At 38.2% G+C, this 26,643-nt stretch overlaps 1 protein-coding gene across 2 annotated transcripts; it reads left to right on the top strand.

Moving 5' to 3' along the window:
• The first annotated feature begins 664 nt into the window (after positions 1-664).
• LOC122651670 (vacuolar-sorting protein BRO1-like) lies at positions 665-25,653 on the top strand. Of its 2 annotated transcripts, none has more exons than XM_043845153.1 (8): positions 665-1,395; positions 1,784-2,644; positions 11,065-11,154; positions 12,420-12,488; positions 15,947-16,087; positions 16,590-16,638; positions 23,640-23,743; positions 24,912-25,653. In XM_043845153.1, exons 1-8 carry the CDS (start codon positions 724-726, stop codon positions 25,446-25,448), a joined length of 2,523 nt encoding a protein of 840 aa, XP_043701088.1. In that variant the 5' UTR covers positions 665-723; the 3' UTR covers positions 25,449-25,653. The 2 variants fall into 2 exon arrangements, with proteins under 2 accessions (XP_043701088.1, XP_043701087.1); XM_043845152.1 differs by having other exon boundaries at positions 1,694-2,644.
• The last annotated feature ends 990 nt before the right edge of the window (positions 25,654-26,643 follow it).

Here is a 26,643-nt window from a genome sequence, read left to right as displayed (position 1 = left end):
TTTTGCTAAACATAGAAAAACAACCATTCTAACACCACCTATTTGGTTATCAAAAAAAAAAAAAAAAAAAAACCTACCCAAATAAAGAATTTTTAATTATTTATAGTTTCATATATATCTTTGCGAAGGAGATCCGCATGGCAATAGTGTGGGGATCATTTCACATTTCCTCTCACATAACTAACAATCTCTCTCCCCCTTACATTTTTCTCTCCTCCCAACCTTATGACTCTCTCCTATTGATGAAATCGATTTCCACATGCTGATTGGTTTCACGCGAGAGAGCCAATTTTTGGGAACCATTGCCCTATATTTTTTAAGGTAATTTTAGTATATATTATTGGAATAAATTTTGTGTTGAGCCCATTCTGAAACATGATTCATCTTTATTTTCTCATTGCATAATGCGTTTGAGACCCACAATCTATTGTAAGAATGTATATCAAGCAGAACCTAAATATTTTTCTTCTATTTTAGAATTTCCTTTATTTTCAGTGCCACCAAACGAAGCATAAGGATGTATCCGTTGTTTGGGTGCAACCGTGCAAACCGCGCAACTGATAGGTGGAAGTATGGAAGTTATGGAAGAAAGACGAATTGCCGTTTAATGTTTTGGTTTCGGACAGTTTTTTTCCTCCAAAGCTGCTCCATACTGTTCGTTCATATTGTTCTAAGCAATTTCCATTCTGAAAGCTTTCCTTTCCATTCGCCTGTGAACCTAATATGGCCGCTCCGGCGTCGTCGTCAGCGGCCGCGAACTTGATGCTGGCGATTCACGAGAAGAAAACCAATTCCGTGGAGTTTTACCGTCCCCTTTGCCAATTCATCGCCTTCAACTACTCCGAACGCGAAGCTCAGAACCTCGAAGATGACCTCCAAGATGTGAAGCAGATGAGGTCTGATCTCGAACGCCCCTCCGACTCTCCCGACATTCGCCGTAACCTCCTTCAGAAATACTATAAGGCCCTTTGCGTCATGGAGTCTCGCTTTCCTATCTCTCCCGAGAAAGAGCACATCAACACCATCACTTTCACCTGGTACGACGCCTTCAAGAATAAAAACAAGGCCTCTCAGCAGAACATACACTTGGAGAAGGCCGCTGTGCTCTTCAATCTCGGCGCTGTCCACAGCCAAATCGCTCTCTCTGTTGATCGATCCACTCCAAGTAGTCGCATGCAGGCTTCTCACTCCTTTATGGCATCTGCTGGGGCCTTTGCGTTTCTCAGGGACAACGCATCGATGAAAGCTTCGATTGGGCAATCGACGGTTGATATCTCTGCTGAGTGCGCCGGAATGCTTGAGAGGCTTATGCTTGCTCAAGCCCAGGAGTGCGTCTTTGAGAAGGTTGTTGCGGAAGGCAAATCGCCTGGTCTTTGCGCCAAGATATCCAGGCAGGTGAGGCAGTAAACTCTTATTCTTTTTCCTCCACGGAGATTAGTTCAGCAAACTTTGGGCTGAATTATTATTTAAAAAGTAGGGATATTGAAAATTTGGGTTGGGTTGAAACAGTGGTTCTTCAAGATCAAATGGAAGTTTCCCTTCGATTGACTGGTTGAAATTGTGTTGGTAGTTTCACCAGGAATCCAAGTAATCATGTTGGATTTTTTATTTTATAAGTGATTTTGCTCTGTGTTTACTTTTAATATCTGTTTTTTATCCTGAAATCAGTCGGTTGTATGAGGAGTGATTGCAGGTTGGACTATACTATGAAGAAGCTTTTGCTGCCTTAAACGTTGCTCCTTTGAACCAGCATTTTGACCGTACTTGGATATCACATGTACAGCTGAAGGTCGCTCAGTTCTATGCTGAAGCTTGCTACCGTTATGGTTTGGAATTGCATGAGAAAGAAGAGATTGCTGAGGAAATTGCACGGCTAAGGAGTGGGATTACCGCACTGGTGGATGCCAAGAAATCGACTAAAGGGGTTGCAGCACAACTTATAGATGCAGTAAATAGGTTAGAAGCTAATATCAATCGCAATCTTGAGAGGGCCTTGAAGGAGAATGATCGAGTATATCTAATGAGGGTTCCTGGAGCTAATACCTTACCGCCTCTTCCAGCTGCTTCACTGGTCAAGTCCACACCGATGACTGACATCTTGGATGCGAGCAAAGAGAAGTTATTTGCGAGTCTTATTCCTGACAGCAGTGCAAAGGCTTTATCGAGGTATACTGAAATGCTTGATGACATCATTCGGATGCAAGCTGAGAAATTGCAACAAGGTAGTGAGATAGCTCGGGTAAGGCTGAAAGAAATGGACCTGCCTGATTCCATTCTTGCATTGGAAGGGAATATTACTCTACCAATGGATCTTAAAGAAGATGTTGAGGCAGTTCAAATTAGTGGGGGACCATCTGGTTTGGAAGCTGAGTTGCAGCAACTTAGGGATTTGAGAAGGGTGAACCAAGAATTGCTGGTCCAGACTGAAGAGCAATTGCAGAAAGAAGCAAGAGAAGATGCTCAATTTCGTAGTCAATTTGGGACACGATGGACTCGACCTCAGTCCAGCACTCTAACAAAGAACTTGCAGGATCGCCTGAACAGATTTGTTGCAAACCTTAAGCAAGCTACAGAAAGTGATTCACGGATTGAACGTGCTGTGAGGGATCATTCGGCCCTTATGTCAATCCTTGATCGACAGCCGGTATGTTTTTTTGACTTTATGCTGAATGTTTTGTGCCTTATACTGAGAGCTTGCAGTGATTGTTCTTTGGTTTCTGTTCATTTTTCATCTATCCAAATCTGTCTTACTGGTCGGTGCATGTACTGTTGTTACTTTCGTAGAATGGTCTTCATCTCTTGCCTAGAATCTTATCTTGGGTGAGCTGGGGTTTTTAGGTGACAAACGAATAATTGCTGATGATTTCCTTTCATTACTCTTACAGATTTAATAATAACAAAAGAACCTAGCTTATGCCCAAGCCTTGACCACATGGATTGTGGGCCCTGCTTATCCAATTTTAAGTCCTTAACATAAGCAACTAATACAGATATCGGTTAAAATCAGTTCAACTGATATTGAGATCCAAAGACTTAGAGAATGAACTTGGATTAACTTCACTGAACTAACCCTTTTCCCAACTAAATGGATCTGTTTCACCATTTCACCTTGTTTAAAGTCATGTTTGTGGTCAACCCAGAGTTCTCACCACTTCGCAAGTAATTGTTGCTCTACTACTTCGTCTTTCAACTCCTTAAATTTGCATCATATCACTCCTCCTTACTGGTGCACTTAAAGGCTTTCGTTGCAAATGGCTCCTTACCGGTGTTCTCAAAGGTCTCTATTGCAAATGCCCATACCACATTAAATGTCTTCTCTCCATTTATCTTCTGTTGGAGTCACTCCTATATCATATTACCATGTCAAATTTTTGATTTGTTGTTTTCCACTCATCCATCTCAACACCCTCATCTCAGCTACACTTATTGTCTTGTTTATTTCTCACCTACCATTCAGCTCCATACAAGATTGCTATCCTTATAGCCGTTGCACAGAATTTTCCTTTGGGAATGAATCCCGAAAAAAGGGGGGGGGGGACAAGGAAATAATTTAGTTGTACTTGGTTTATGAGTAGAAGAGGGAACCAAAGCCAACCCTACAGACCAATCTTCAATTTAAATAAGAAAAGTGCTTGGATAAATCTATGAAGGAAAGATAAATGTTGCTTTATGCAAGTACCGTGGTCCTCGTGAGGGGGGTTTCCTCGGCCTTATGGCGACAAGATTTGCCTTTCATGGATTGTCGCGTATCATTTCGATACATCATTATGGAGGATTGGGATCATGCTTCATAGAAATGGAGTCGTCACCTAGGATTAGGGCCTAGGACCCAATGGTTGTAGCCCCATCCGGAGTTAGCGGAAAGGGTTATGTGATTCCATATGGTCTAGTAAGAGATTATGGGTAAGTGGTCAGGTTACGAGCGTGAGAAGGTATTAGCACCCCATCTCGCCCAGTTAAACCGGTCTTTCTGCTAGATGCGAGATTTCAAAAATTCTCCCTTAATAATATGTCCTATATCAACATGCAAGACTAGATTATGATGCACTAAACATGACAAAGAAAAGGAAAAATCATCTACTATATACATTAAAGCGAGTTACTTTAATGGTCTACATTATGCCAAAATAAAAAGGAAAGAGACAAACACCTGTCAAGAAATTAAAAAAATAAAAAGAAATATACCAAATGAGAAATATGCGATGTCCCACGGCTCAGGTGGAGACGGATGATCGGCTTGCCTCTCTCTTGTCGGACAGAGTAAGGGCTATATGAGATGAGTTTCGTTACTTCGGGTAGAGCAACGGTTGTATAAGGGGTTTTCGTTATCCGTATGCAGACAGAATAACGGCTTAACCTGAGATGGGAGCACTCCCTCTTCAAATAAGGTAATCGAAGGATCTACCCGCGACTTGAGAGAAACCTCACAAAAATCACTAAAAGGGGCTTGAATGGAGGCAAAAGGCCAAAAAAAGGGGCTGGGACCCTCTCCCCACTCTCCTCTTCCTTGAAAATGAAGGAGGGAGGCCTCCCTATTTATAGGGGGTGACTCACTGATCATAGCGCCGTGATGGTCCTCCACACCCTTCCACAACGCCCTGGATGATGTCACTTTGGTGACGTCTGTCCTTTTCCACAGCGCCGTGGAATGCCTTCTCACGGCGCCGTGCTCTGGGCATGACATCACCAGGCATTTTTGGGCTGGTTTGGGTCTATTAGGTTTTTTTTTTAGGTTTTTCTCTCCCTTTTGACTCTCCATAAACCGTTGTGGTCAGGGAAGGTGAGCAGTACCTCCTTCATCATTTGGTAAAAGGGTCTTATAAGTCATTTTTAAGGATGTCGAGATGATTTGGCTTAGATGTAGGGGCAAGAGTCCTTCTTGAGAGAGATATCGATGTCTGTCCGTGTCCTGTTGTCATCTTCGCCGGGGGGTGACAAAATTCAGTGTCTACACTTTAACTACTAAATCAAACAATTTTCTCAGTGGCCATTTGGCTAAGCTTAAATTTATTGCTTCTTATGCTTAGTGCTGAAAAAACAGAATAAAACCACTTATTTGTGTTGTTGATAAACTCAAATAAATGCTTATTTTCTTAAGCAATAAGCTAATTTTTTTTTGCTTGCATAAAGGGAGGCTTTCAAAGGCTCTTATTTGCACAAGCTCCTTAGAGGGAAAAGAGCACATGCTTTAAATGAAACTTAACTATTCCATTTCAAATTGACAAAAAGCTCTTTTGACATGTTTCCAAATGACATATTTAAGCATAAATAAGTGCTTGAAATAAGTGGTTTAAGTCCTTGTTGAATAGGAACTCATCTTAAATCAAGCCTAGACAAATGACCCCTTAGTTATAATATTATGTTACCATCTAATCTCAGTTGACCTTAACTGGTCTACTAAAGTTTTGTTATGAATAAGTTTACTTTCTGGATGTTGCCAAATTCAACGAGGACAACATCTATGATGTGGGTCGGTTGCTCATCATGAGTGCTCCCCCTTCTTAGTTGCATCATATTCCAATTTTAAGAATCTCATTATCAAAATCAACAACTTACCTTGACCTCCCATTTTGAGCTTACTATATTGCAGAATTCAAAACACCTCATTTTCAAATTTGTGGCACTGTTAAGTGGCCACAATCCCAATTTGATGATAGTCTCAAGTCTTGCCTGAATTTTCCATTAAAAAAATAGTCCAATGGTCCAGAACCATTGATTTTGGTAAAACTAAATTGGTTGTTTGATGAACCATCCAATGGACCCGAGATCATGCTATATGGATGTGATGAGAAAGTTACACCCTCATTATGACAACATATGTATTCTGTTATGGGATTTCTTACTCAGAATTAAGAGTCCAAAGTTTGGAACTCCCCCCTCCCCATCTTTTTCTCTTTTGTGTATTCAGGAAGTAAATCAATCCATCAAAAGAAGTTCATCAAGCTTATCATTTGGTTGCCCAATATTGTCTATAAATAGGTTGCTGATAGGACAAAATTTAGGCTCTAATTAGCATAGTTGGAGAATTAGGCCTTTTGATTTGAGTCGTCTTTTTCAAAACCTGGTGACTCGGATGAGTCAAACATGGTCAAGATGAGTCATGCTTTTTTATATTATATAATATTGAAAAGAAGTATCATTGTTGAATGGTGTAAAACCTAACACGATGCAGAGAAGAATGGAAATCGCAAACACAATCACACAATGTGCACAAAGATTTACGTGGTTCGGCAAGGTTGCCTACGTCCACGGTGAGATGAGATCTGTTTCTCTATTAATGGAGAATAGGGTTACAGTCACTCGTTCCTCACACCTCTCTCAGATTTTCAATACAGAGAAAGAACTCTCGCTACAGATTTATAGCGAAACCCTATACAGGAAATTTACTGAAATACCCATATAGAACATAAATGAATATTTTACCGCACTTTTGGTTTTTAGCAATGTTGAACCATATTAAGATTCATGGAGTTTTTAGATTTGAGAAAAAACTTAGCATTAGAAAGTTAAAAATTGCACCTACCGCCGAAAATCCAGTTTTTGTTCTTGAACTGGGGGGTTGATTTTTTTTCCTTTTGGAATTTGATTTTTAACTATTTTTATTTGATTCAAATAGGGGTTATTTGCTTATTTATGAATAATATCTTAATGAAATACAAATACAAAAACATTTCAGATAGGTGTCTGTATACCAAGATTTCCCACTGAGATCTCGCCCAGAACTCGAGATCTGGCACTCATATAAAGGAGATTGGGTCGAGATGTCGAGATCTCGACCGAGAAATTGCACTTCGAGAAATCGTATAACGACTCGTCTCGAGAGATCTCACGAGTTCTCGAACTATAGCGGGAAGGCAACTTGCGAGCCAACAAACTAGACAAGGCAGACAGCCACGAAAACGACAAACCAAGAGGGCTGTCAACAAGCATAACTGCAGACTGAGCAAGGATGATGGCCACTAGCACAGTAGCACTACGCTGGTCCAAACGAGAAGACCAGGCTCCAAATCCCGAAGAAGAAGAGGAGAAAGAGGAGGAGGAAGAAAGGGATGGAGAGAAGTAGAAGGAGAAGGGGGAAGGAGGAACCCGACCTCACTGACAGACATAGTTATCAAGGTGACGCCATGGCGGTGTCACCTTGCTTTTTGGCCCTTTAAAATGCCATGGTCGCCTTCCTGCCTTGATAACTATGCTGCCAGACTCCAAAACCTAAAGAAGAAGAGGAAAAAGAAAAAGGAGGAGGAAAAAAGGTAGGGCGAGAGGGGGGGGGAGAATGGGAGAAGGAGAAGGGAGGAAGAAGGGGGGGGGGAGGAGCAGTCTGGCCGTGCGGCCGGGCTGCTCCTTAGCGGCGGCGCTGGGTTTTGCTTTCTGTCGCTAGGGGTTTTTCTTCTCTAGCGCTTACCTAAGGTGGACCAAGAAGAATCTCTTGATTGATTTTCGAAAAGTGTTACATAGCCTATTACTCAAAAGTGAAATTTGGGCCATCATATTTTCCATAATACATTGAATCTTATTTTCCCTAAAACTTTGACTTATTTTGCATATTGTCTACTCCTGGCCGATCAGACTCGCCAAACACCACAAGCTACATGTCTGATTAGACCCTCACTTAGCTTCCCTTCACCATGTACCATCTTATTTATGTGTATTTCAGGATGTTGGCTAGCCTGTTTTCAAACACGAAGTTAACATTTTTCTTCTTTTTATTTTTATTTTTATATATATTGCATTGTTATAAATATTAAACAAGGGAAGTAGAGGTGCTAGTGCAGGCTGGGCCATGTGAGGTCACCTGTCCCCGCCCTAGCCTGGTCCCTCCTGACCTCGGGCTGGGAAATCCCAACCCTTGCACTGCACCCCCTGCCCATCAAGGCTCAGCCCAACCAGGCCCAGCCCGGTCTGAAAAGCCCATCTAAAAAATGTTAAAATAAATTTATTGTATAGGAGATCTAGAGGAGATTTGAACTTTGGACTGGGGTATGGACGTATGGTAGTAGATCGACAATATCATCATGGCATTCGAGCCCTTTATTTATATTTAGTGTTATACATGCATGTAAATTGGGCTCCCTAACCTAGCTTAGCCCAACCATGGCTGAAAATTCCAGCGCAAGTTGGGCTTGTGTTTTTTTGTCCCAAGTTGCATCCCAAAGTGGAACTGTGGAAGCATATTAAATATGTTCAAGACCGAAATGAGAGCTCTTTGTGAGAAATAAAAATTTTTTGGAGTTAGGAACCAATGTCAGTTGATTTTTATAAATGGGATCTTGGTCAATCAATCACGGTCCTAGATCAATCAATCCTATCTGTTTTCCTAGTCGTCCAATCAATCATCATGGCTGAGCTTTCCTGGTTGTCCAATCGATTGTGCTTCCGCAGTTGTCCAATCAATCGTGGCCGTGCTTTGTTGTCAATCATGTGCTACGTCAGGGAAAAGAAAAAAGGCTCCAAGCACTCATCGGTACAGCAGTATTGGCTAATCTTGGATTCAACTCCTACAGAGCCTTCCACATGCAATCAAGTCTAAACAACTCATTGCATTTGATTGAAGATTGAAAACAACTAATAGCATAATTAATCAATGATATAGAATCAACTAATTCAAGATTTGCTGGCTGGATAACTAATGTAGTCCTAGATAGATGGTAGGTCTACGAGGAACCAATAACCAGGACCTTCCTAAAACAGCTGGCCGATTGGGACAAATTTGAGGAAATTAGGTCAAAACTAGGGTTAGGCTTAGGGTAATGGGGTGGGTTCTTATTTAGTAAAGCTAGGCAGATTTTTATAAGTCTAATGAACTAGGTTTGATGATGTTAGATTGAGGTTTTTAGAAAATTAGGGTTAGGGTTCGGGTTTTGGGAAATAGGGAAATTGGTGAAATTAGGGTTTAGGATTGGATTTTTGGAGAGGGCTTTGGATCGAGTGTTATAGGCAGTGAGGGGGTGATTCGAGTGTAATTTGGGTGGGTTTTGATGGTTGGTTTGTTCTAGGTAGGTTTTAGGGTTTAGGGCTTAATAGAGTTGAGGGGGATTAGGGTTTTAATGGTGGGATGGGGTTGTAAGCTGGATCGAGTGCAAGGGTTAATGGGGAAGTTGTGGTTGAAGTTTGAATGAGTTTGGGTGGTGGAATTGGGCTGGACAGAATTATGGAGGTTAGGGTTTGTATGGATCGATTGGGATTAATTGGAGGGGATGAGATTGGGAATTGATGGACTAGGTTTAGAGGATTAGAAGAAGAAGGTTTAATGCTGAAAACTGTAAAGTACTTACTGGAATTGAAAAACTTCAATGGCAGCAGCTTGAAGAAGATAATGTCTCCCGATCTACAAGATGCAAGGAGTTGTGAAGAAGATCCTCCCAGTCTATCAGACACAAGGAGTCGATTGGAGATCTACCAATCCCTTCACCTTGATATTACTCACAAGGCAGCACTCTCAAAGGAGTAACACTGCAGCAGCAAAGGCAGCAACAGAAAACAATTTTTTTAAAGTCTAAATTGTGGGGGTGCCTCCCACGATTTTATTAATAAATAATATGGCCTAAGGCCCAATCCTATTACAAATCTAAAAAGCTCTTCCTCTAAAAATCATGGAGGAATGGAATTAAAACACTTAAAACAAAAGATTCTAACTACCAATAGGAAATAAGAAGCTACAGCCTATAGGATCAATTCACTTAAATTGAACCAAGGCTGAACTGGTTCAATTTAAGTTACATTTAAACTGAAAAATAAACTAAGTATGGGAAATAAGAAGCTACAGCCTATAGGATCAATTCACTTAAATTGAACCAAGGCTGAACCGGTTCAATTTAAGTTACATTTAAACTGAAAAATAAACTAAGTATGGGAAATAACTAAAGCTGAAATAAACTAAGGCTCCAAATACTAGGCCCAAATCTTAGGGCTTCTTCTTCTTCTTGCAGGTGCTTGGATCTGCATCACTAACCCTATTTATTTGGTTGGGGTATATTTTTGAAGTTTGAATTTGTGTGATGTTGAACTCCAAAGTTATTGTAGTTTTGGGCTATATGACTTTACGTATTTATTTATTTTGTTGTTTCTATGAGAAACTTTTTCAGCAACTCTCGTCTTAAAGTATCTGTATCTTTCTTTTTTTTTCCTGAATATTTCAATTTTTTTGTTGCCTCTCTTGCCAAGTTCACTCTCGATCTGAATCTCTCTCTTGGGATATGAATTATCAATTAGAGAATATAAATGAAGCACCCATTCTCTGTTACTCATTTCCTTGCTAAAAATCATAAATTATCTTATTTTTATCACTATCCATCTTAGCTACTCAAAAGCTGTCTTTTTGTTATTATTATTTCCCTCAATTATGGAAGTATTCATTGTTTTCTATGTTATTTTGCAGTTCTTTTAGAACTTGCTTTTGCCATGTTGAACTTCTTTCCTCCTCTCTGGTTACCTTGGTTTTTCAACTCTTCCTCCCCACTCCTTATTTTTGACCTAACAAAGTAGTTTGACCCTTAACTGGAATGCTACTTTAATTTCTTTATTTTTCTGGATAAATCATAACTGGGATATGAATTATCAATTAGAGAATATAAATGAAGCACCCATTCTCTGTTACTCATTTCCTTGCTGAAAATCATAAATTATCTTATTTTTATCACTATGCATCTTAGCTACTCAAAATCTGTCTTTTTGTTATTATTATTTCCCTCAATTATGGAAGTATTCATTGTTTTCTATGTTATTTTACAGTTCTTTTAGAACTTGCTTTTGCCATGTTGAACTTCTTTCCTCCTCTCTGGTTACCTTGGTTTTTCAACTCTTCCTCCCCACTCCTTATTTTTTACCTAACAAAGTAATTTGACCCTTAACTGGCATGCTACTTTAATTTCTTTATTTTTCTGGATAAATCATAACCGGGATTTTCTTTTGGAAAACTAGTATTCTTTGACATGATTTATGGTTTGAGCTACACCTTATATTGCTGATCTGTCCATATGGTAAGTTCAGATTCATTTTGGTGCAATATATATCCTTGGAAGTGCGGGAATTCCTAACCCATCTTAATTGGATTCTTCACTGCATCAGATAGAATCTGCTCTTCCAACTCTGGCGAAGCCAATAATGTCTTTGGATGCCAATGAGGATGCCATTGCGGGAGCCCTGAAGCAGAGCTTGGTAATTTGATCTTTTAAGACCATGCCAACTTGAATTGTCATATGATTGTTTCTTTTAATCAGTTGTCTGTTCTTTTTAATTTTATCTCCTTCGTCTCTTCTAATTTTTAAGCTTATATGACTGATATTCTTTAAATCATAAAATGCACATGTTTAACATTCAAATGAAGTCAGACTGCCTCTTTTGAGTATTTAACATGTCTAGATGCATTCATCCAAAAAAAAAAAAACGTCTAGATGCCTTCCATGTTTGAACTTTAAACTAAGGTTATTCCAGTATTCCAAAGTGTAGATTGTTGATACATTTCATATGTCCCCCATGCTTGTGCATAAATTAATTGTGCACTGGTATGGATATAGATGTCCTCCATAATCAGCTTGCAATATGCTATGCTATTATTTAATATTTATTATCTACTGCTTTTGTTTAGCTTACATGCCTATCTAGTTCTGTTAAGATGTCTCCTGTTACGTAACTTCTCTCTGCTATACCTTTTGTGATTTCTTTCTATCCAAGAAGCATAGGAATGATTGATTCCGAGTGATACATTTTTGGTCAAAAATCTTTTACTAACTCCAACAAAATTTCCTTTTAGATTTGTTGAAACTTGTTCCAATTAGATCCTTTTGACTTCTATATCAAAGATATGCTTACAAAGTTCTTCCAAATTATTGACCCTAGATTTGCGCTTTCCTGCTTTGTGGTTATGTCTATATGTCATATAATATCTCTGTTTTCTTTAGTTCCCCCCAACCCCCCCCCCCCCCCCCAAAAAAAAAAAATTCTGTTTTCTTTCAATTTGTTATATGCATGCATGCATCCATGCAATCAGTTTTTTTTTTCTTCTGTACATTTGGGGAACAAGATCCAAGGCAGGAAGCAGTGATTGTAAACACGCTAGAAGAGTAAAAAGAAAGCAGATTTGGTTTTACATTCTCTTGCTTTGAATTTTAACTGAACTTCGATAATAATTCCCCAGCAAAGCATACAGTTCTTTGTTGTCCCAAACATGTGTTCTTTTGCATGCTGTGCCTGTTCATAAGGAATCCTTTCTTTTCATTTTTTATTCTTTTACCGTTAATTTTAATTGATGTTTAATTATTTCTTAGCTTTCTTTCTGCATGGGAAAGACATATGCGAAACAGGGAAAGGATTAGTGTTCTACTAAATAATTTTCCGAACCTTTTTATTGGTGACGATTTAATTACACTACAGGGTCTTGCACTACTTTTAGATCTTTTGCTATGACATGCTGATCCCTGCAGAGGCAATTGGAGACTCTAGGTGCACAAAGGGCTGGTCTTGAAGACATGCTTAAAGAGATGAAAAGGAAGGTATGGTGATATGTGATTGAGATTGTTTCGTATTATTCTGTTTTCACTTTTCCAGGTTGTTCTGAATGGCTATTTTTATCTGAAAATATGTACGCTATATTTTGAGTGCATGAAGCATTTTTTATCATCTGCAATCATGATTCCCTTTTGTGACCATCTTTGCTCATGCTACTTCACATGTCCGACTGTTTTTCCTTGTCTCCATATTCTGGAAAGATGGATTTGTGGATATGTTGTACGTAGTGCTGTAAAAGACAAGCTTGATCTTGGTCAGCGGTTTGCAACCTTAACTTTGGTCATAATTTTATTTAGTTATTTAGATAAGGTTTGATTGTTGATTTATCTTTTAAATTGAGAATGAGCCTGGTATATACACCAGAAAAAGTTGTTGCCAAGAGTCCAAGCTGCGTTGGATCTCAGGCCTAAGTGAGCTGGGTAAAGTTTGGTTCAGGAGTGTTTGTTCAAACTCAGTTTTAGGTTGAACTGCCTGCATCTAGGATGATGTAAACTGCTCTATATAATTGCTTTACTGCAGTTTGATCAGTATTTCCAATTCTGCTTCATCCCTATGGATGTGGTGATGCAACCATGGGTTCGAAAACCCTATTTTCGGTCGCTATGGGCCCACCTAAGTGAATAAAACTCAACTATAAATGAATGTGGCAATTTCGTATATTCACAACACAATGATGACCCTATTGATAAGGCAAACAAGAGTGGAGGCTGATAAGTAATTAATATTGAAAGAAAAGGGAGCAATCTGATATTTAGTGTGGCCAGGGATAAGTTAGAAATAACTCTATAAAGACAAGGGCACGATTATAATTTAATGAACAGTGCCTTCTTTAGCCAATGATAGAAAATGGGGCAGTGGACCAGAGTACTCTTCGATGGAGATAACTCTTTCATCTAAACTCAGTTTAAGTTGAAATTTAGAACATGGTTCTCAAGCAAGGCCTTCTTAAATGCAACTAATGAGCATCCAAGGTTACAGGTAAAAAAATAATAATAATAAAAAATAGATTTTAACTAATGAACTTGAACCTGGCGGAAGAAGGAGAACCAGGTTCCTGTTGCAGTTTGGTTCTCAAAACAGAGGGCACTTTCAGATCTGGTCTTCTAGGGTTCTGATAGCTCAAGGAAGGAGGGTTTATGCCCCATCTCAGACCAAACCAATGAGGTAAGCTAAGTCTATGAACTCTTCCGTGTGTTTCTGTTTCATTGCTAGTAGCAAGAAACTTAACAAAGTGTGGGGATTAACATCAGGGAAAGAGAAATAAAGAACAATGAACAGAATAAGGAAAGAAAATGCGAAAGAGAGAGGAAGAAAAAGAGAGAGAACGGAATAGTTTGTACCTTAGATTGAAGAAATATGCAAGAGAACAGTAAAGAGAAATAAGGCTGGGGAGGGCTGGTTCAATGAAGAGGAAAGGGAGGAGAAACGTAAAGCCAATCTTTGGCTCCAATAACAACTGAAATCATTCTATTTCATTCCAATCTTCTTCTACGTAATGGTTTCTTACATATATAAAAGAAGACAAACTCCTTTTATAGCAACTAATCAGAAATATAAAGTGAATTGGACTCAATCTATTACTACCATCCTAAATAGCTATTTCCTACCAAAATAAAACCAAATAAAATAAATGATTACATTGCTTCTTCCAACATAGAAATAAATCTCTATCAGCACCCTTTGGACCAAATGGTTTAGGTCCGGTTCGCCTTGGTTTTGGCTGCCAAATCCAATCAGGTTGGTCCAACCACGCTAGCGCTACTGCATCATGTGGTATCAACCAGTGTTTCAACTTTTAATGCTTGATCTTGCTGAGATTTTTGGTGAATTCTTGTTGGATTTGCATGGGAAGGAAGAAGCCATTTTGGTGGGATTCCCAGCATGTCTTTTATGTGAAGAAACCATGCTCTTTGTGAAGCTGTTATTTCAATGTCTAGTGATTATTCCGCTGAACTTTTTTTTGGATAGTCTTCTGAGCTGGTTTTATCTTAGTTGTAAATTGTGTATCTTTGGCCATTTAGGTTTAGGGACCAAACTGAAAATTTCGGATATACGTCATTTGGTATGGGTATTTTGGTAATTTTTCAGTGTGTATGATGGAAAAGGGAATTATAATGTAAGGGTTGACTGGAGTTAAGTGAAAAGATAAAGTGCATTGTACAAGACTAGATGTTGGCAGGCATGTCATTTAACTGAAAAAAGAGGTTAACAAGATTATTACAAAATGGCATAGCTGCAATAAAGTCAAAAGCTAAGGTACATCTCTCTCAACCACGGATTTACTGGGTCATCTTCAAGACTTCAACAAATGATCTACACCGGGCTCTCTTAAAAGTTGTTGTCAACAAAGTATGTACTGGGAGCTCTCTGTCTCTCTAATTTGTATGATGTATCCAACAACGGCAAGGGATTCTCTCTCTCTCTGTGAAAATTCTCTTGAACAGAAAGATTTGCATGGCTTTCTTCTATATGTTATTTTGGGATTAGCAAGCTCTCATCGTCCTCAGCAAAGATTTGCAAGGGGCAACCAGCTGGCCATGTTTTGTTTTGATCCCCAATCAGAGCCTTCAGTCCCAGAGTTACTCAATCAGCAAAAGAAAAAGGAAAAAGAAAATAATAATAATATTTAGTCTTGGAATAAAAGGCGGGCTCTAATATTATCTTTTCTGTGAGTAGTCTTGGAAAAATCCTGACTATCGTCTTTGTACTTGAAGTTGTTAAGTTAGTCCCTACGAAAAGACAAGTTTGTGGAAAGACTGTTGGCTATATCAGTTAAAAATTTGGACTTGTGACCAAAATATCTCTACTTGTTATTTATTTATCTCTTAAAGTTTCGATTAACATATTTACCCTTTACTTTTAGTATTTCTTGGTACCTGTGGATCTGAAACATAAATTCCCTGAAATTTTGTGAAGCTTCATTGAAGTTGAAACTTTGTTAAACAAAATAAAATAAAGAAAAAAAGGATAAAAGAAATTTATGCTCTTCAGTTTATATCAGATTCCTTTTTATGAAAGCAGTTGCGGTTGTATAAACCTGTAATTCAATTGAAAAAAAAAATGCAGTTTGTGGTTGGCGTGCTTCCAATTGTAGTTGGGTATGCACTTGTATGGCAGTGACATAATCTATGGTTTTATTCTCTCTTGTACGAAAAGTCGAAAACCTTTTCCATCTCCACCAAGATGAAGGATGGAACACCATTTTCACAATTCCCAATTGAAAATGAGCCCATATTCTTACTTTTAGCTGACCTAGTGAGGTAAACTGTCTTCATTATGCAAATTTTGGACAGGTTTATTGTTTCTGTGTGGTTGTATGTTTATTAGTGGTTTATGCATCTCATGTTAAATTAGAAAGGAGGCTCATCAATTTGTTGTTACTATTACTATGTTGCTGGTGACTTTACTCTGCTCTTTATGCTTTTGTTGTATTTGGTTGCAGGATGACATTCTGCCCAAATTGATGACATCTACTGGCTCATATGAGGATCTTTTCAGGAAGGAGCTAGCAAAATATGATCATATTTGTGAGGAAATTTCTCAGAATATTGAGGCACAAGAACAATTATTGATGCAGATTCAGGTCAAGTTATTCCTTCTCTTGGTATTTAAAATGTCTGTCTCCTTGTATGTGGTTAGTTTTATTATTTGCACCCTTGGGTGGACTAGTTAAGACTTTCCTGTTGTGATTTACTGGGAGAAATGTTTGAGGTATCACTCGATCTTATATTCATTATAGAGAATGTTTCATCATTAGTTCAGTTAGTCTTTATTTCCTTTCTCCTTATGTTTGTCAGCCATCAACTTTGTGATGATGGATCACGTCAAAAACATAAACCTCAGAACTTTTCCTACTTGGCCATTATGCATAGAGAATTAATTGAGAAACATTTTGAGTATATCAAAGGGTTAACAATCAATTGCATTTCTTCTATTTTTATTGCTTGATTAATGTTCTCTCTCTCCCCCCCCCTCCACCCCAAATGATTCCCAGTTAGTGTAACCTGTAGCCATGGTTAAGATAAGAACAGTCTCTGATTAAGAGATGTAATAGCACTGATATGTTTTGTTTTCTTTGTTACCAGGTTCAAAATGAAGAGTTTTCTGCTGTCTTTAATCTTGAAGATTATAAAGGTAAAATTTTCTGTAGCCAGAACTTTTTCACGGGAGCAATTATTTTTCAAAAAGACAAATTTCATGGAAACTACTTTTCTTGAATATGGTGAATTTACTGAATGCCTGTTGTTGTTTTCCATTTTATGAATTTCTCATTAAATGTGATTATTAAACTGTGAAATTTTGTGTATGTTAATCAATAAGTTGGGCGCAAAACATTCCTTCACTTTTTCTCTGTGCTCTTTTTTATTTGAAAGAGCATTTTTCCTATCTTTTGGCCAGATTGCTTATTTATATGACTAATTGTTTGACATTGCCTTTAGTCAGAGGCAATGTTTCTTCTATGTATATATCTATGCCGTACCTAGTGCACAAGGCTCCCGCGTTTAGCAGGGTCTGGGGAAGGTCAAATGTACGTAGCCTTACCTCTGTTTCCACATACATACATACATACATATATATATATATATATCTTGCTTTTAAGGGGGTTGTCCCTATTGTGATGTAGTCTTAGTTTCCTTATTTTCTTTTATGTCTTTAAGTTTCCTTGTTAGTTTATAATTACTTTTAGTCTTGCACAATGTATTGTCTTAGTAGGAGTTCTACTAATACTCTATTTGATTTTCTGTTATAAATACAACTTAGACTGCCCCCGATAGATAGACTGAATCTATTGTGGGTTCAGCACAATTCTTGTCTCCATTGTGTCTCTTCTCTGTCTCTCTCTCTCTCAGTTCTCTTCTTCTTCTTCAGATTGTGGTTGGTTGCTAAGGTTTCGTCACATGATGTCAGAACCATCATGAAGAAGAAGAAGAAGAAAAAAAAATCTACAAGTTTGAGAAGAGGAAAGATTTCTGCAAGCCTGAAAATAAAAAATTGAGTTTTCTGCTAATTTGATCATACCTGCTGCTCTCTCTGATTTATTTTCATTTCTGATTTGCTGATATCTTGTTTGCCGCTGCTTTTATTCGAGGAGTTTATCGAGCCCTTGCTGGAACTGTGAGTTCTCGAGGAAGAACATATCTGGTCACACTCTTACCGTTAGATTTGAGTTGCAGAGATCATTCGATTGAGGTAAATGGAATGAGTTTGAACTCCTGCAAGCTACTGGTTACTACCCTTGTTTTTCTTTTAGTCCAAAGGTTGATTGCGTCGCTTCAAGTGTGATAGTAGATCGAGAAAGCAGCGCCCAAAGTGCCAAGCATTCGAGGAACTATAGTGTCCCGCGCGGATGGTCAATGTCTGGCTAAGATCCGTTCTTGCTCTTGTTTTTCTTTTAGTCCAAAGGTTGGGGACAGCTCCCCCTATTCCTCCTTTGTTGTGAGAAACCAGTTGGAACTCAGATATGGTTCTAAGCCCTACCGCCAGATTGGAGTTGCAGGATTTTTATTTATTCTTTGACCTTCTATTTGGAGTGCTGACGTAGATGAGTCACTTGGGGCTTATTTTAGTGGAAATAAGCTTTGGGTTGTGTTGTGCTTTTGATCCCATGGTTTTATTTTGTAATTGGCCAATTTAACGGGCCTAAAATATGGGTAGAACATAGGAAAACGAGATTTACTTCCTTAGTTTAGTTAGAGTCCTATATTGAGTTTGTTTTCTTTATTATTTCACTTTCTTAGTCAATTTGGGTTACCTTATTAGTTAAGGATAGGGTTAGGCCTTTCCTTTTTAGTGTCTGAGTCTATTTTCGAGTCTTCTATATAAGTTTGTAAGGGAGGCCAGCGTGGTACACGAATTTGATTGATGAAATATTGGCTTTAGCTTTTGTTAAAATCCTGAGATAGGTTGGGTGAGATGCCCATTCCCTTCCCCATCCCCTTCCATCATTTATTGAATCCAAACCCTGATTTTGTTCAAATCGAGTTCAAGAGTGCTACAAGCTGTTGGGATTTCTTTCAACTGATTGTCACATTGATTTCTTGAAGTTTATTACATCAAGATCATTGCTGCTTCAACAGGTTACAAATTTGTGGGTTTTTATTTGTTACTTCAACCAAGGAAATTGTTCCCTCATTTGAGTTCCCATTGTTCTATTGTTTCCTTTATTCGTAGTTATTGTTCTCTTGGTTCCCTCATATGATTTTAGTTCCCATTGTTCTCTTGTTTCCCTTATTCTTGGTTATTGTTCTCTTGGATCCCTCATATGATTCTTGTTTATTGGAGGGTTTTTTTATTTGATCTTGCCTGGGATTAGACCTATTCAGGTTCTAGTCTTACATTAAGTGCTACTTGCGTGGAATCAATAGGATGTGGAGTTGTGATCATAATTATCAAGGCGTCGCTTAGGTGTCCAGGCTCCTTGGACGCCTTGGGCGGCTAGGCGGACGCCTTTGTCGCCTTGGGCGCCTAAGCGGACGCCTTAGTCCGTCTAGACTTTGGGACCCTCTCCAACGCCTTGGTCGCCTTGCCGCCTTGATACCGATAGTTGTGTTTTTAAACCTGAAATTTCAGGTTAATTGAAGCTTTCTAAAGAGAGATCTCCCTTCCGCAAGGAGAAAGGTTTTCTCTGGCTTTTGGCAGTCATGAGGTTGAAGACAACCTCTTCAACCTCATCTGTGGGTATGTTTCAATCCAATTATTTCTACTTTCCATAGTTACCCCTCCCATCCTCTCTATTTCATTTATATCCTTTTATTAGTTGTACTTCCAAGTTTTCCCTCACTCAATAAATCCTAATTCTTCTCTTGTCCATTTCCTTATTTAACTACCAAATTGACCCCTTGAGTATTCTGGTGGTTTATTATCAGATTTCCACTCTCCCTTGTACCTTTGATATATTTTTAGTGTAGCCATTATTTACCAGATTTCACCCTGTTACTTACCAAGCCCCCTTGTACATTCTAGTTAATTACGGTTCTGCCATTAACCCTTGTTATTGCCTATTGTATACTTGGGTGGGTCCACACTGAACCCAATTTGGTATTTTGACCCGAATTCTGCATCACTTGGGGATTGCATGAAGTAATTATAAAATTGCCATTGGGCTTATATATTCTCCATATGTTGATTTGATGGGCCCTCGATCACATCAGTTTGGGATTTAAAATTTTTTAAGATTAGTATTTGCATGGAGATTATTTGCTATTGTAAGGGGGAGATTGACAATTAAATTTTTTTTGGAGATTATTTGCCCTACCCTTGATGATGCTTATTATTACATATTGGTTAAATATTATTTATTGTAAATTATGCCTTATTTGTCCGCATGTGCTACACGTTACGAGGAGATTGGAGATTCTTATCTGCTCAAGTCATTAGTTGAAGATTAATTTATTCGTGTCATTTTCTCAAAGATTATTTCAGTAAGGATTATATTATTTATTTGTTTGTAGCCTTAACAACAATTTTATCTATAAAGATGGTATTTGGTCTACAACCACCTTATGTTGTCTGGTCTCCAACAACCTGATGCTGTTACTTGGTTAGCAGTAACCTATACGACATATTTATCATTGGATTTTATTTGAGACCTCTATTTGAGGCTCAGGAATGAATTTGATCTTTACTAATCAGATCTTTTGTTTACAGTAACCTATACTGCACTTTTGTCTGCCTTCTTTTGAGAAGAGCTTATATTGTAGCTATTATATGCTTGTAATACTACACTTTATTTGTCTTTTTTGAGCAGATTACTACTTTCTACCTGCCTTCCTTGAGAAAGGCTTATGATTTAGTCGGTGGATGCTGTACTTTTATCTTTCTTTATGAAGATTACTACCTACTCTCGGCCTTCTTTGAAAAGTGTTTTTGGTGCTGTTGCTGCTATGATATTGTAGGTTGCGGTTGGTGTTCACTACTGCTTATTTTGCTTGTTGCTGATTTATTTTAGGGCCTCTTTGGTATCACTTTTCATTTTGTTTTTGGGCTATTTAAAAAAATCATTACTGAAAACCATTTTTTATCAAAACATAAAAACTGTTTGGTAGCTTCTAAACATAATTGATTGTAGAATGAAAAATAGGTTTGGGGCAAATGATTTTTATAACAATTTTTTAAGAAAGGGCCCAAAGCCCATATGTACTAGTAGTTTAAGAGTGCATCTCTTCACCCATCTTCCTCCCCAATCTAAAACCCCCTTTGTTCTCTTCACTTCTTCACCTGATTTCTTCTTCATCTTCTTCATGTTCTTTTTTCTTTTTCTTTTCTTCTTGAATCGAAACCCAGCCTAACTTTACTCTCCCTCTACAACCAGAGTTGTCAAAACCTTCTCAAACCAATCATTCTTGAAAGTGAAAAGTGAAAAACGCATTCACTTCCTCATCTATGCTTTTCTCCAATAACTTTCAGACAATCATTCTTGAAAGTGAAAAGTGAAACCTTCTCAAACCAATCATTCCTGTGAATCTGCAGCTTTCGTCAAATCTCCAAATGTTCGAGGAAATAATGAGAAGGTAGAACAGTCGAGTAGCGGATCGACCAGATCGGAACCCTGAAGCTCCTCCACCATCGTCCGACTGATATTTATACAAATCGATGGATACGATTGATCTGTTACCGATTCCTAAATCCGTGGAAGGCCACCACCACCACCATAGGTGGGGTCCATAGGCTTTCTGCCAGATACTAAAAATAATAAAATTTGACGTGGTTGCACAGTTGCAGAAGTCTTTCTACGGTTTATATTTGGGGCTTTCAAATTTCAACTACATTGAATAATGGATTCGTTTTCTATTTTTGTTGATTGAGGGGGTGAGAAACTGCGAACTGAGAAGAGTAGGGAGGGACTAGGGAACTATAGGAACTAGGAAGGCACTCTCTCCATTTTCCAAAATGGGTCGGAGCAGTAGGGTAGCAGGGAAGGGATGGGCGAGGAGGCTGGGGTGATTTGGGTTGCAGCAGGCGGTTGGGGTTTATTGAAGAAGAAGAAGAGAGGCTGGTGGAGGAGGAAGAAAAAGAAGAATGCAAGGGGTGGGAAAGGGTGGTTGCAAGAGGAGGAAGAAGAAAGAGGAGGTCGGGACTTGCTTTTCTAATTAAAGGAGGAAATGACTCCTCTACCCTCGACTTTGGGACTTTATAAGCACATGCTCATTAAAGTTCCAAAAAAATGACTGAAAATGATTTTTGGCCAAAATCCATAATAAGGTCTCAACTCTATTATGGTTTTTCTATTATTTTGATGTTTTGTAAATAGAAATAGGGTCCATAAATTGTACCAAACACTTGTAAAAACTTTTATGTGTCAGAAAATGAAAATGAAAAGTGATACCAAAGAGGCCCCTATTCGACACAAAGATTATTATCTACTTGATGGCTTGATGCTGCTAATTATTAGTGTACTTGAGATGCTATTGCTACCTGAATGAAGTTCTCCATAGTCACTAGTGTCAACAACTGCTATTCAAGACTGGTGTTGCCTTTAATATCTATTCTTCTTGTTTCAAGCTGGAGCCTTGTGATGTGTATACTCCAGCTTGAGGGAGAGTGTTAAGATGTGTCACGATAAGGGGGGTTGTCCTTATCGTGATGTAGTCTTAGTTTCCATATTTTCTTATGTCTTTCAGTTTCCTTGTTAGTTTATAATTACTTTTAGTCTTGAACAATGTATTGTCTTAGTAGCAGTCCTACTAAGACTATTTGATTTTCTATTATAAATACAACTTAGACTGCCCACGATAGGTATAATGCATCTATAGTGGGTTCAACACAATTTTCATCTCCATTCTCTCTCTCTCAGTTCTCTTCTTCTTCAGATTCTGGATGGTTGCTAAGGTTTCGTCCCACTTTTAATCCATAATTACCATATTTGTTGGATCTATTTTGCATTCTTTACTTGAATCTGGACTCGTGGTTACTTGTTCTATAAAGATTCATGAACAGTTTCTTTATTTATCAAATTTTGCAGTTCCCAGTCAGATCTTTAATCTTTCTTCAAGTTCTATTTATTCTTTGTTGATTTCCTTTGGATCTTTCTTCAGTTCTATTTGTTCTTTATTAATTTTCTTTTACTCAAGTTAGTTACTGCTGGCCAGTTATTCTAGTCCAATGAGAATTTGTTCTTTCTTAACATCCCTACCTATACCTTCCGAACCATCAATTAGCTGGAGAAAAAACTTGTCCTCCTTTGCCACATGGTGTATTTGGTCTATGACATATTAGCATTTCAAATTTTGCTCCAACTTCCAAGCGATAGGATTTCTCCTGCACAACCCTGTACTCGTATTGCTTATACCTTTTCTTTCCTATTTCTTTCTCTCTTTGATGTTGGTTGAGTTTTTTTTCCTGATAATCTTGTTTTAACCCTTAGATTTTCACCCTTGTTAGCCCTATTTCAAACCTTACGTTATATAGGATTTACTCTTGTTGGCCGATTTACCTGCAAGGTTACAAGGTAAGGTTGTTAAAACCTTACAGTATCGTGTTAGAAATTCAAAGCATATAAAAGGAACCCTTCAATGAGCCCTCTAACTTGTTATAATATTATTAAATTATACACTACAGAACTAACTGAGAATACGTAACCCATGGCCCATGTTTTGTTTGGATCCATGTAGCCAACCCCATTAAGTTGGGATAAGGCTGAGTTTGTTGTTGTTGTTGTACATAACCCATGGCCCAAGCTAAGAATTTGAAAAAATAATAATAAATGTGATTCAGTACTTTTCAGCTAAGTGGTGCCACTCACATTCTTTGAAGCCCGTTATTCAGTTCTCAAAAGAGAATTGTAGTTCTGATTCTTTCATATAATTTTCCTTTGTGATGGTTCTTGCCATTTTACTAACAGGCTTTACATATGTTCATTGAAAAAGGTCATGGTTTTGCTTGCTGTGTTAGTTTTTAGTTCCCCAGGGTTTTCATGGGTTTTGGTATCATATTTTTGAGATGTATTTGAGCTAGTGAATATTGTTTGTTTTGGCTTTGTTTTTACGAGTTCCTCCAATTTGGTTGGCAATGGAAAAGTTGTCTTAATTTCATGGAGTTTATACCCAGTTTTTTGGTGTTCCCATGGGCCAACATTATTATTTTGATTCAAATTTAGAATTTTTTGTGCCTTATTTTGTAAGATCTCTCTGTTTCAGCTTCTCGGGGGAAGTGCTATAAACAGATTTCAGCTGCCATAGCAAAGTACCGAGAAATCAAGGAGAACATTAATGAGGGACTGAAGTTTTATGTCACTCTTCAGGTAACAAATTGTTCTCTGTATTTCTTTTATTTTCCCTTGCTATTTTAATGTCTTGATAACAATTACCTGTACTGTGATTCTCTCGGAGGTTTGAATTGTTACAATTTTCATTACACAAGTTTCTCTCTATTCATCAGTGGGATAATTTTACTTGCACAATTTCTCTGATCTCATGGTAAAGAAGATTCAACTTGAAACTACATGGATTAAAGTCAGTCTGTCCAAATGTTCTGGCAAAAATGTAGATACTTAAATTTTAAATTATTAACCCTAAGACAAGAAAAACGAATGCCTTACGGTGATCAAAAGATCTTTTGTAGGGAAAACCCAAAGAAAACCTCCACACTTTATGGGGAAAAGAAAAGAGATGGATGAAGAGTTTTTTATTTACTTTTATTTTATTTTTTTTAAAGGGGGAAAGCCAAATAGAATGTCTGCACTTTTGTTTATGGGAAAAGAAAGTAGATGGATGGCTTCATGTTCTGCAAAGACCACTGCTAAAAGAGTCATTGTTTTGGGCAGTGTGATTTCTAAAATATGATTATAGAGGCTCAAGATGGCTTTTCATTGAGGTGCCCTCTGACTGCTGATTCTGATGTGATCATGTGAATACAGATACTGATATAATTGCTTTTCCTTCCCCGCAAATTTCAACAAATCAAACTTTGACATGCTGATGTGAAGAAACTCATTCCTCCGTGAAATGTGATCCAAGCTGAAAATGTTGGCATGCTGAAGAATTTTTAAAGAAACTGGGTCCTTCGTGAATTGTGATCCAAAATGGAAAATGTTGAAGCTAATTTTCTTAGCATCTAAAATGTAGCATAGCATGTCCATTAATTTCCTGGACTTGAGTACCTGCTTCTTTTATTTAGTATTTGTTTAATGAATGGTAATCATTAGACTCTTTGATGCCTTCGACCATTGCTTCACTTTATTGGTTCTGATGTTGCTGTGAAGAGTCCTAACCAAGTTAAACTAACCATGTAGGCATATCCTAGGTTATGTTTTGAGTAGACTGCATGTGATATATTTGTCTCACAGGATATACTCAGAAACAGTAGAAAGAGTGAAGTATTGTATTATTTCTGAGCATTGTTCTTGGCAATCTGTTCATTTTGATGAATAAAAGGGGATATTAATGAAAGACTTTTCGATTGTTAATCAGGATGCTATTACCAATGTAAAGCAGCAGTGCAGTGATTTTTTGATGACAAGGAACATCCAATGTCAAGAAATGATTGAAGATGTGCAGAGGCAAATGGCAGGTTTCAACTTCCAAGACAAGGGTCCCAGTGGCTATCCCAGTAACTACCCTTCAGTTGGGCAAATGCACCAAACTCAGAGGACTGCTTCTCCACAGCAGCCAGATCCTCAGAGCACGCCGCATCTTTCCCGGCCCCAGATCCCTTACTACCACCCGGCAGAGCAGCCTCCAGTAGCTGGATATGGTCATCCGCATCCGCTGTATTCCTCTTCACAGCAGCAACTGCCTCCATCGCCTTACAATGTTCCAGCTGCCAGTAGTCCTTACCCATCCCAGCTTCAGCAACAGCCAGTTGAGTATGGGCAACCTGCTTATCCTGGTTGGCGAGGTACATACTACAACACACACTCACAGCATCCTGGATATCATCCTCCTCCTCCTTATTCTGTTCCACCTCCTTATCCTCCTCATCAGAGTGGTTACTACAAGCACCAATAGTGTAGCATTTGATTAGATTGTTTACTATGTGTTAACTTTTTCACTTTTTGCCATTTCCTGTAAGTTGGATTATATTCCTCCAGTGCCCTATTTTGCCATACCAGTGCCCTTATGGCCGACATGGCAATCTACCTAGACTCTAAAGCTTTGTATGTACACGCTGCTGCCCTGCAGGTCTAATATAATGCTGTATATAGATTTTGTATTAGAAATATTTTCTGCCTTTTGATTGAGATTGATGTGGGTGTCTCCTCAAAAATTTCTACATGTAAGCGAAAGAAAATTTACCCAAAAAAATGTTCAGAAAAAAAGAATTGTAGCTGTGTTGCTATTAGATTTGTACTTGCTATCGTTTATGTTAGATTGTGTGTATTTCGGTTGAGGGTACATGGGTGTCCATGGATATCCATACCTTGGGAATATGTGAATAATATGAGATTGGGTTTAGTTTACGTAGTCTTGATTTCTTTCATACTGTAAATAGGGTTAGTTTCCTATTGTGCTTAAGAGTTTCAGTTGGACAATGTAATCTTTAGTAGTTTTGAGCCGATAGTGGGGTTATATTTTATCGCACAACCCTTCTTTTTCTTTCACTTTTCGGTTTCTCTCATCTCTCTTCTCCCTTCTTCTTCTTTGGTTCTAGTTTCTCAAGTCCTTAAATAATTACATGGTATCAGAGCTCTTTTATTAATCGATCTCTACTATCGAATATGGTTTTGAAAGTCTAAAAAGTTTTTCGTTCGAGGGTTGCAACAACCTATGCTGCTTGATACTTATCTTAAGCCCTAGTTGATGGTCATGATGATAAACTAGGGCCCCTTCCTCCTATGGATTGCATTTGGATTTAAATTTCTACATATTAAAGCTTGCGGTAAGATCTTCTTATAGCGATACTCTGTTTTCTTTTATTGGACTTGAGATATGATCTTATGTTATATCCAATCACATGTTCGGTTCCCGTTTTTGGGGTTGCATAAATCCTTATGCAAAGGCTCTTCGGCAATGATTTCAAGCCGATTCTAAATTTTATGCGGTGTTATTTATCTTCTCCACACAACTTGGCGGTACTCTGTTTTTCTCTATTTTGTGGGCAGGTTTGATTCTTCCTTACGAAGAGATCTATCCTTCAAATCATTGCAAGTTTTTGGGGATTTATTGGTCAGCCCTAAGGTGACGTTTGATCTAAGTATAGGCC

This window comes from Telopea speciosissima, chromosome 2 (assembly GCF_018873765.1).
Source record: "Telopea speciosissima isolate NSW1024214 ecotype Mountain lineage chromosome 2, Tspe_v1, whole genome shotgun sequence".
Classification (NCBI taxonomy): domain Eukaryota; kingdom Viridiplantae; phylum Streptophyta; class Magnoliopsida; order Proteales; family Proteaceae; genus Telopea; species Telopea speciosissima.
The sequence above is the reverse complement of the archived record's forward strand: the minus strand, read 5'-3'. Positions and strand labels throughout refer to the sequence as shown.